The sequence below is a fragment of the Trachymyrmex cornetzi genome, unplaced genomic scaffold (genome assembly GCF_001594075.2).
Source record: "Trachymyrmex cornetzi isolate Tcor2-1 unplaced genomic scaffold, Tcor1.1 scaffold805, whole genome shotgun sequence".
Lineage (NCBI taxonomy): Eukaryota > Metazoa > Arthropoda > Insecta > Hymenoptera > Formicidae > Trachymyrmex > Trachymyrmex cornetzi.
In genome coordinates this window covers 64,895-76,228 of record NW_017300142.1, presented here as the reverse complement: position 1 = coordinate 76,228, position 11,334 = coordinate 64,895, and the positions used below count along the sequence as shown (strand labels likewise).

General features: G+C 29.3%; 1 protein-coding gene and 1 long non-coding RNA gene across 2 annotated transcripts in view; one reads left to right on the top strand and one right to left on the bottom strand.

The window, feature by feature from the left end:
* Window positions 1–2,411: 2,411 nt before the first annotated feature.
* Window positions 2,412–11,334, bottom strand: part of Inos (Inositol-3-phosphate synthase) — a 9,450-nt gene continuing 527 nt past the window's right edge. The window contains exons 2-7 of the mRNA XM_018519017.1: window positions 7,623–7,795; window positions 7,180–7,450; window positions 5,478–5,732; window positions 4,327–4,569; window positions 3,276–3,384; window positions 2,412–2,873 (exon numbers count right to left, since the gene is read on the bottom strand). Of these exons, the coding sequence (XP_018374519.1) occupies window positions 2,494–2,873; window positions 3,276–3,384; window positions 4,327–4,569; window positions 5,478–5,732; window positions 7,180–7,450; window positions 7,623–7,795 (1,431 nt within the window). The 3' untranslated portion in view covers window positions 2,412–2,493. The remainder of the gene's footprint in view (window positions 2,874–3,275; window positions 3,385–4,326; window positions 4,570–5,477; window positions 5,733–7,179; window positions 7,451–7,622; window positions 7,796–11,334) is intronic.
* LOC108768551 (uncharacterized) lies at window positions 2,838–4,312 on the top strand. Its single transcript, XR_001940497.1, has 3 exons — window positions 2,838–2,898; window positions 3,247–3,415; window positions 4,213–4,312. It is a non-coding gene; the product is annotated as an uncharacterized LOC108768551 (long non-coding RNA).

The following is an 11,334-nucleotide window of genomic DNA, read 5'->3' as shown; positions in this document are numbered from 1 at the left end:
TAACATTAACTTCTACCGATGACAACGTGCACTACGCCATGGACGCCATGATAAATTACGACCGATAACCACCGATTGCACCCGAATCAGAACCGACCATCAGAATCAACGCGTACCCGAATATGACGTAGGCAAGGACATGCGCAAGCTGAACGAATTTTAGACAATTGATGAGCATACCCTTGTATTTTTATCATGGTATATAGTCAAAGGTACACACGATACACACACTGCACATATCGCGTTCCATTTAAGCGTGGCACTGTGTTTGAGTGTGTTATAGGGTGCTTTCCAGCAAGGGACACAGTCAGACACAGCTCGTTAAATAAGGATGAAACGATTCACTGTGTTACACTGTGTTTGATTGTGTCCTTGCTGGAAAGCACCCATACTGTGTCGGTTTGTGTCTCCTAAAAGGAAAGCAGCCCGTTACAGTGTACATAAAAAGAACGATGTAGTGTACACTTCTTGAATTAGTGCAAGCAGTGCAGAGAAAAAAAACAAACCTTTTTTTACAGATTCGTAAAAAATACCTACAAATTTATCTGTATATATCTATATGTATATACGTAAAAAATTTTCCGTATACATTTTATGTATTTATAAAATACGTAGGATATAAAAAAAATAAAAAATATAATTAATACACACATGTACGTACATACATGATTATTATGTTACTATTGTAGGTAGTATGTATTTCGTATCAATTTCTGAAATACTTGTAAGTAGGATATTATATGCAACGTATCATAGACATTGCGAATTATGTATAAGTCGTAAAACACTACACTGAAATGTTGGAAAAAGGGATATTGGGAAATATTAGTATACAATATTGCGAAAGATTCTGCGTAATACGAATTTATTTTTATATATGTATATCTACTATAAGAATAACGTATGACGATAATGTGATATTGATCATATATATATATATATATATATATAATTATAACAACGTAAAATTATACATACATATATATATTATACGCTAATTGATAAATGCTATGAAACAGATTATACTTTTTATTTAACTATTTATGTCAATTAGTATAAATCGACGATTACACAGTAAAAAAAGTATACCGCGATAATAATAATAATAATAATAATACGTATATAGTAATAATATATTCTTTTAGGGGAATGTATCAGTACAAAAATAGAGCCTTTTGAATAATTTTTTTTTTAATGAAACTCACAAGATAAGACATAAGATGTTGTTTGATCAATTGAGGAATTGTATCCTATTCGAGAGTACTCAATGAAACATATATATATATACTTATATATATCTCTACTTTTTGATGCACATAAATCATGAGAAGAAAGAGTGGGATTCGAAAATTTTTTCCTTTAAATAAATTTATTTTAGATAAAAAGATACTATTAGTATCGAATATAGAACGGTACTATTAGTTTAATGAAAATGTGTTTGTCGAAATTTAGTAATAATTCATAATTTATCAATTATTATTTAAACTATACATATCCTTGATTCTCATAGGATGCAGACACAATAGAAGGAATAATGTACGATTTCAACCTAGTAGATATCGAATACATCGGAATACATAGTTTTCGATAGATTGACATCGTTATTCCTTATTTCCTCCGTTATCATATATCTGCATTCTTAATCTTTTCTTTACACACACATACATGCCATACGCACACACATACACGTGCACACACATTTATTAATAATTATATTTATTCAAAATATATACTTCTTCCGAAACTGAATCTACAGCAATTAATTAATGTGATCGATTTATATTATATATATATATGTATATATATATATGTACTAGTTTTTGGTAAACAGATTAAAAATAATTGACAGATTATAAATTTAGACTCAAATATTATAAACGATCAAAATATAAAAAAAACTTGATTAGAAAAAAAAATTTGATAATATCGTTAATGATTTTGATACTTAACGATTTTATACTAAAAATAACTTTATTTCCTTAACATTTTAACATTATTTAATAATATTGAATAATGAATTTGGCTATAATATAATAACTTTATCAATAATATTTGAATCAAATTCCTCTAATCAAAGTCCTTTGTAATCGATTAATATAATTGAGTATTCAAAAATATAGTCGAAAATTTATGTTCATTACAAGTTAGTGTTGTCGATATTGACGGAATTACCATTTTCATATCAAAATTTATATTTTCATATTGAATTATTTGTAATAAAATTAGAAAATCAGTCCTCAATTCAACCATTTCCTCGCTCTTCATAGTTTCGAAATGAATAGTACATGTACTTTCATATATCAGATGTTTGATAACAAAGAGAGTGGAAATTAATTATAAAAAAAAACCTACCAATTTTCCTTTAACAACAAACGAGCTAACATTTCATTATCACTCTTTAACTCTTTTCTTTGTCCTCTATATCCCTTCTATTTCCTTCCTCTTTCTCTTCTATTTCTTACCCTTTATCTTCTATCCTAATCGCATCTTTCTCTAAATCTTGAAATCGACTTTGTGTTCAAGCAACATGTTGTCCTCTGGTGGCAATGACAAGCAAGCTCGCAAAATGTTTTCGATAGCAGCCCGTTGTCGAAATAAGGCATTTATCACCGGAGTCCCGTAGGGCACTAGTGGGGCTTTGCAGAGATATGACAAGATAGAAAGTATACTATGGAAGCCAGAGAATTCTTCGTCATCATCGGTATCCGCTTTCTTAAAGGTAATGCGAGAGCATAATTCAGCTAAAATGACAAGATCGAGAATAATGGGAGTCGCAAGAAGCGAATCTTCACATGTATTATGGATTACGATGGTGTTGTGACCGCCTAGCATGATTTCAGAAGTGTACTCATCCATAGCTCTCTTGCTGTCACCTGGAAATATAAAATAAATATAAAGGTAAATTTTTATAAAAATCCGAGAAAAATATAGACTCAATTTTTGAGAAATTTTGTGAGAATCATAAATATAAAATCGTCAACTTTTTCAAGAAATTGTTCACAACATTTTTTGAGAAACTTGAGAATTTTAAACGTTTAAAACATTTTGTAAGAATTCTAACAAATTTTTAAAACATTCATCAGAAAACGGTATAATTGAAACTATCTCTTACAAATAAGCGTTGCTTTAAGACATATATGTAGGTATTGATACATGCATATACATAAACGTGCATATACGTACAAATGTAACATTTTTAAATAACTTTTCGAAAAATTTTTTACACTTACACGAAAGATGTTACAGATAGTGCAATGTAAAAGATAAAAGCTTACCGACGTAAGGGACGTATTTGATGACGATACAGTGGTCCGGCTTCTCTCCAGGCTTATAGAGAATCTTGTTGGATTCCACCATATCATCTACAACGTTACTCTTGGAGATCTGTGTGTGAGATCGATTATGTATGTACAAGGTACAATACGTATATATTTTAATACACAATACATACTCTAATTTTTAATTATAAATCAAAATGTGATATAATATATATCACAAATATAATATATACTCGTTCCCTTACTTCAAAAAAGTGATACGAATAAAAAAATATTTTCAAGTTATTATCACGAATGAGTAAAGTAAATTTTACCCTATTAAATCTCTAATCTCTCAAAAGTAAACTAACTTTATAAAAAGTCGTTACAACCCCCCCCCCCAAAAAAACAGATTAAAAAAAAATTAAAATTTGTTAAATTGCCAATCAATTTAACTCTTGATATTACTGCGGTAGTTTAATAGAGTTAGCGTTTCAAGACCGAAAAATCATTTCGGCGCGCGTTTCTGGGGACTACATACGTAGTATATAAATTCACATAAGAATTATACAAGCATTAAGATCCAGCTAAACCGTTTAAGGTTTTGATTTCTATAGTTTGTGTTATCACATATACGGTCCTATAATATATTATATTATAGATTTTAAAAAATTGATACAACTAAAAAAGGCTAGTTTTTAAGAGTAAAACAAAAATGACAAAAATGACACTATTAATCATTGTTATGATAAGATTTTCTCTTTGCCAATAAGATTATTTAATCAATTATTTAATCAAATAATTATTATATAATAATAATAATCATTTGATCAATCAATGTATTTTTGACAGATATAATCTTATTTTGACAAGAAACGTTTTGTGAATATAAATATTTAGATTAGTACTTAAAAATATAACTCTTAAATTTTTCGATTTTGTATTTCTATTACAGTTAAAAGAAAAGGCGAGGGGGGAGGAAGAAAGGAGGAGAAAGCGAGAGAGAAACATATGTATAATAAAAATCAAATATATCATACATTTTCATTTTCTTCTTTATATTATATACCTCTTTTGAGCGAAATTGCTGCGGTGCAGATAGATTGTATCCATCGTTGTTCCCTAAATGGTTGTAGCTGACAATCGACACTGGCTTTATACCAGCCGATACGAGAAAATCCACAAGAACGGACTTGAGTTTTGTTTGACCGGACTTGAAGTCGTCGCCGCCGACGAATGTCTTCTGTTTCTTGGCTAACTCAAGGACACCCGGCACAAAAGTGTTTTGTGGCGATCCGTTGATATAGGTACACTGGAAAAATTTTTTTAATGTACAAAATAGCCCACATTTCTGCTCATTGCAATTTTCAGTTGTTAATATATAAATACAAATAGAGAGGAAGAATACATACTCATACAGTTGTTATTAGTTTATATAATAAGAATGGAAGAGAAATATGTAATTGTAAAAGGAAAAATGTTTGTAGTTAAGTATATTTAATTCCACATCCTCAATTATGACCAAGTATTATTAATTATCTCGTGTATATTTATATTTAATAATAATTACTATTACTTGATAATATTCACACATATTTATAGAAATACTTTTACATCACACATAGAGAAAAATTAATTTTAAATTACATCTAATTTTGTCCTGCTTCTAAATTAATAATTACAATTTTATTACCCATTATTAGTCATTATTAACCCTGTCGGAGGCATACTTTTACTTACTCTATAGGCACTTTTTTTTTGCCCAGGCCAAATTTTTTTACTGTTCTAGACTGTCAAAAAATCTTGAAAAATTCAGGTTTACTTTCCAACATCTCTGTTACATTGTTAAATAGTTATTCAACTTAAACATGTTTTATTTAATATAAAAACTGAAATTTATGCCAAGAAATTTACGAGTGAATTTTATCCGGACAAAAAAAGACTCAGTATGTCTACGAAGGGTTAAAATTATTCATTAATATTTAATATTGTTTATTAAAATTATTCATTTTTATCATTAAAGTGAATCGGTTTACTGAACCGTGATCGTCTAACTAAGTGATCTGTAAAATCTTGAGAAAATATAACTGTTGGCTATTTTTTTAAATAATCGCCTTATATTGAACAACTTTATTGCTATTGTTAAATAATAATCTGGACAAGTATCCTTCATTTTCTTTATTAGTAAAAAAAAGAATTTTATATGAATTTTAGTCATACTCCTTCTAGAGCCGCTGCTACAGCAAACATGGTGCTGGGACTGATCTCTGAATGATCTTCCTCGATTGACTTCAATAGATTGTCGGCTGTATCGTTGACACCTGTTATGATCTCTGAGAACCTTTCAGTATTTGCGGTCCATAAGACAATAACTTGATCGAGACTTTTTGCAGTCTTAAACTGCATTATATCATTGCGAATTAAATTGAGTTGCTCGGCCTTGGTACCCATGATGATGTTATTTGCTCTTTTGCCCTTCGTAAGAAAATTTCGCAAATATTTATTATTGTAAAAAGAGAATTGTGATTTAACTGATAAGAAAAAGCGCAATATACAATGTTACATAATGTAATAAATATGATTCTTATACACATATACTGTATGCACGGAGGAGAGAAAAAAATATGTAATATTAATATAAAAGAAATGTACAGATTTTAGTACACTAATAAATACAAAAAAAAAAAGAAAAATTTCACAGATAGGAAACATTTGCATCATATAACATTATTATTATTATTATTACTACTATTAGAAATGTACGTAATATAGAAAATGTCAATAAAAACACAAACAGAAATTTATTAATAATTACAAAAGATACATTTTTACTCGATTTTTAATCAATTTAGAATAATTACAAAGTTTATATTCTTATTCTTGATTGAGTGTACGCATGCATATAATACATACACTCTTTTCAAATAAACGTAAAAATGTTACATATGTTACAATAAAAAATAATTTTGTAATTTCTTGATCCTTATAGTAATATTTATAAAATATGGAAGACATTGAAAATTACTGATACCTCTTAATTGTTTCACAGTTGAACGTGTTGTCACCTTCAGTTTTCTTACGTGGTACCGTTTAATGATTTTCCGTCTTGAAAAACTAACAATATAATTTAGCTTTTTAAATAACATTAAAATTTTATTATTTAATCTCTACAGATTTTGACACATTTTTTCCTTTAATTTTCTTGCATACTTATAATGATTTTTCGTTTATTTTCTCTTCGAAAAATATGTATATAAGAATCCACAACAATATAATGAATTTCTTTATATAAATTACACACACAAATATAAATTTAAAAAATTATATGTACGTAATACGCGTGAATCCCCCCCCTCTCTCTCTGCCAATATCAATAATAATTTCCTTAAAATTATTAATAACAAAATTATATTAAAAAAAAAAAATTAAAAGATTATAACAAATTTAGCGCAAATATAATTTTTAAGTAAAGAACAAATTCCATAAAGTTGTTCTAATGCTATCTAATGCCTGGTCTGCAATGTGCTTTTTGTTTCCTGTTTCTTGCTGTTTGTCTCTTGTCTTCTTGATCAAAAAGGCAAGAGACAAACAGAGATGAATAGAAAGAAACAGGAAACAAAAAGCACATTGCAGACCAGGCGTAAGTGAAGTAGGAAACATTATACGTAAGAAAACTGAAAATGATAATTTTGTTTCATAACGAAAATCACACGTTAGATTTTGCATTTTACGATTAATTAAAAAATTGTTAGACAATAAAATTGCTGATATAGGAGATAGACGAAAATTCATGTTATATGTAAGAAAACCGAAGGTTTTATGCAGAAATTTTTATTGATTACTTAACTTTAATAATCTATTGTTAAGGATCTATCGTAAATTTCGCCTCAACACTGTTAAATTCTAGCGAAATTAAAATTACCTGGTTCGAAGCGATGAAATCGGGATAGTATATGCTCTTCTTGGGCCACATGTGAGTCATATAGGACCGCAACTGTACCTGCAGATTTACATCCAACACTTTGGCACGCGTCATAGCTTCCGCGAGATTTACATCTGAAATATCCCAGCCATCAATCTCGATGTCATTGGGATTCAGCATAGGTAGCATGCTAGAGATGGGTACATAAACATCTTCCCCTTTAATTCTTCTACCCAATTTCACCGTGGACGCTTGCGTTAGGGAACCATACCTGAACACAATAAGAAACGCACACAATAGAAATGGTACAAAATAATGAGGTCGCATGCCACGAAGAAAATGTACGATAGAAAATGTGCGAAATTCCAAGTTGAAATAGACGTAATAACACAAGCTAAGATATTGGTAATAATAAGATATAAATAAATTTCTGGAAGACATACCAGTTGGCAGTTTTCAGACCTTCTTTCGTCTCCCACGATAATTTAAGCTTGTTCGCCAATAAAGCTGCTGTCATGGTACTACCGTTGTTACCACCCCAGCCTACCAGCATTAGGCCTAGTTTCGGAACTTTTATCTTGGTCCTGATCAGCAATTTTGTCGACATAGGTGTCACCTGCAAGACAAGAAACAATCCATGCCCTTGAAAAAATATTCCAAAATTGTTTTGTATTCTTTAAAAAAAGAATGTATAACACATTTACATAAAAATAAATATACGAGATAGTCACACACATTTTTCATAATAATGTAAAGTTACGGTATGAGTACGAGTACAAATAGGTGTGACTACCTATACAGGGTGTTCCAGAATGATGGCCAAATATTTCGTGCGCGGGTAGAGCGGACTAAACTAACAATAAGTCGAAAAGTCCTCTACCATTTTGCAATTTTCGCAATAGTTGACAAGATATTAATTACAAAAAATCGCCGCGAATATTATAGGTCTTAATAATTTTTTACTTATAATTACATATTAACTTTATAGAAAAACAGTAAGAGACAAAAATTGTTTATTTACTTCTCATAGTTTTGAGTTTTCAAAATTTTTTTAGAATTTTTTAGTACCGCATTTTCTCACGTTGGAAAAATATAATTGCCAATAAGAAAATGCAGTAGATACTAAAAAGTTGATAAAAAATTCTGCAAAAATTCTTAGAGCTCTAGAAGAAAATAAATAATTTTGTCTCTTATTGCTATTTGTCTGTAAAGTTGACAGTACTTTATTGAGTAAAAAATTATTGAATATACCAATATATATTCAGCAATTTTTAGTAATTAACATATCTTGTTAACTATTGCAAAAACTGCAAAATGGTGTGTGTAAAGGATTTTTCGACTTACTTTAATTGAGTCCGCTCTACCTGCGCACGAAATATTTGGCGGTCATTCTGGGACACTCTGTATATAAGTACAAGAGAAAATTAGAATATCCATCTCTATAAAAGCATTGCAACTACACCTTTTACGCAACTCTTTTCTTGATACAAAAATGTTTAATTTTTCATTAATTTTAGTTTTTAATTTAATTTAATTTTGAGTAATCGATTTCTTCTAATATATACAGAATATATATAATAATAAGGATCGCAGTTGAAAAAAATTTCGGAGAATATATAATAAGTTTTGCATCAAGATATAAAAAGGAATGCATTTACATATAATATATTTCACTTTAAGTATAAAAAGTTCTACACTAGTTTAATTTAAAAAAAAACAGACCTATTACAAACATTTTCATTTGACCTTTAATTGAGACAATATTCGGAAAATGAAGAAAATACAATTTGAAGAAAGAATTGTACAATGATATTGTGATAACATTTTATTGCACACGATTGACCGAAATGGTTGCAGAAATCGCGATTTGTCATTGAAATTGAATCCAATCTAAACACAAATAGACTTGTACTTAACTGGAAATATGTATCTACGTAATCTTCGAACAAATTAATGTAATACATGTAAACGTGTGGAAACATATTACATTAATGTATAAATAAAATCAGCATCGTATAATTATAACATAATTCGTACATACATATATGTATATGTATGCATAACAAGTCAATAATATTTTTTTAAACTTTTCAATATCGAAATTATACAGTCAATAATTGCGCTAAAATTGTATGTATACATATAATATAATAAAGTTCTGAACGATCTAGTCCTGCAAAAATAGTTTATGTGTGAATAATAGATAAGATATAATACGTGGCTGTACTGTATATGCGCGCGCGCGAGCGTCCAAGGATCGACGATATGGATGGAGACCTTCTAGAGCAGTCTCTAGAACAATCTCACTCAATAATGCCGTTTATATGTCCGATATATTTCAAGGTTAATTATGTACATTAAGGGATAATATAATACATTTGCTTTTTCTCAATAGAAAAACAGATAATTTCTAAATAACGTAACAAAAGAAACAAATCAAACTTTATTATCTATTATAATGTATGTAAATTTTAACTTTAAAGTTATCAAATGCATATGTCAGAAAGAGAAAAAGAAGGATCACAAACAGGATCAGAGTTGCAAGTGAAGAAGGTGTACGAGAAACAAATGCAAAAAGCAAGGTGTAATTTGAAAAAATTTTGCTAAAATAATCGAAGAATTCAATTTTGTGTAAGTATGATGACACACAATTAACTGCGCGTGAGGCCGTCGTGAAAAACCGCGATGTCTACTTTTATCAATGTAGATTTTAATTTCGGTTCAACTTACTTTTCATCCGTTTCTACTTGTAAGAATTAGAAAAAGATAAACTTTAAATCGAGAATAAATTTAAGTTATTTTACATCTACATTGGTAGAAATGGATTGCAGGAGTGTATATAGGCCTGTTTCTTTTAGTTGAACTTTTTGCACGGTTGGTTCCAACATGGAGGGAAAAGGAAGAAAGATGAACCGTGCAAGAACTTTAGCTAAAAAGAATAGATCTTATGTCCTTTTTTAACTTGTATAGATTCCAATGCCAATTTGTGGTGTAATATATAGGGGAGAGTGGTCTAAATCGGACCTCCCGTATTCCAAATAGGACCTTTTTAATTTAAATGAATACGGTTAAGTAGATTTGCGTACTATTTATAATGTAAAGTCCTTATAAGACACCGAACATGTGATAGCAGTATGACAGTTCTCTGTCATAATAACATTCATAGACGCAAATATGTATTTTCAACCACAGTGCGAAAAATTTTTTTAAAAAAGAAAATCCTTGTAAATCATTATTTAAAAGGTGTTAAAAATTTGAAAAGTAATTGATTTAAGATAATTAAAGAGTGTAGAATTCAAAAATATTAAGCATTTTGTTATCACTTTTGTTAAAATATTAAGCATTTTGTGATCACTTTTGCGGTTTATTGTAAAATTTGTTCTAAAGTTCGAAAAGACCCGTGTCCAAATCGGACAGTACAGTGAATAACTTATAGGCCTGGTTGTAATACTGGTGATCAACTGCTGATCAGATCTGATCCAAGCAATTAAATCAGTAAAATATCATGAGTCATCAGACTCAAATTAGTCGAGTTTTATTAATTTCAATTCTTATAATATAAACAGTCAGTAATTTCTTTTTCCGAAAAAATGTTTTTCTTGGACTATCAAATTGCTCGTTTTTACTCAATACTAAGAAAAATACATTAAAATATTAAAAAATTTTATCTAAAAATCCATAAAAATAAAAGTTTTCGATTCGAACCAGGGGATGGTCCGATTTGGAACCATTGGTTCCAAATCGGACCGGAAAAAGCGTTTTTACATTTTCCATTACAGTTCAACACAGGTGAGAGATACGTCCAAATGGTCTAAAGCAAAAATGAAGGGAATCAAATGATCTTTCCAATGGCGCCTTCGATTTTACGATCGGACTTTATTTACACCTTATAGAGAGCAAAAACTGCAAATAGGTCCAATTTAGACTACTCTCTTCTATCTATTACCTTACTCTTCCACGAAAGCGAATTTGGAAAATCGTGATTGTTTATAACAAATTTTCAAATTATCTTTGTACATCTTCGTGATATTAAATTTTACATAAAAATTTTGTAAAAGCAAAACGGAATTTATCATTAAAAATTCCTTTTTGTTGGAATTTGATTGTCAGTATCATATATGTACAATTTGTGTGTGTGTGTGTGTGTGTGTGTGT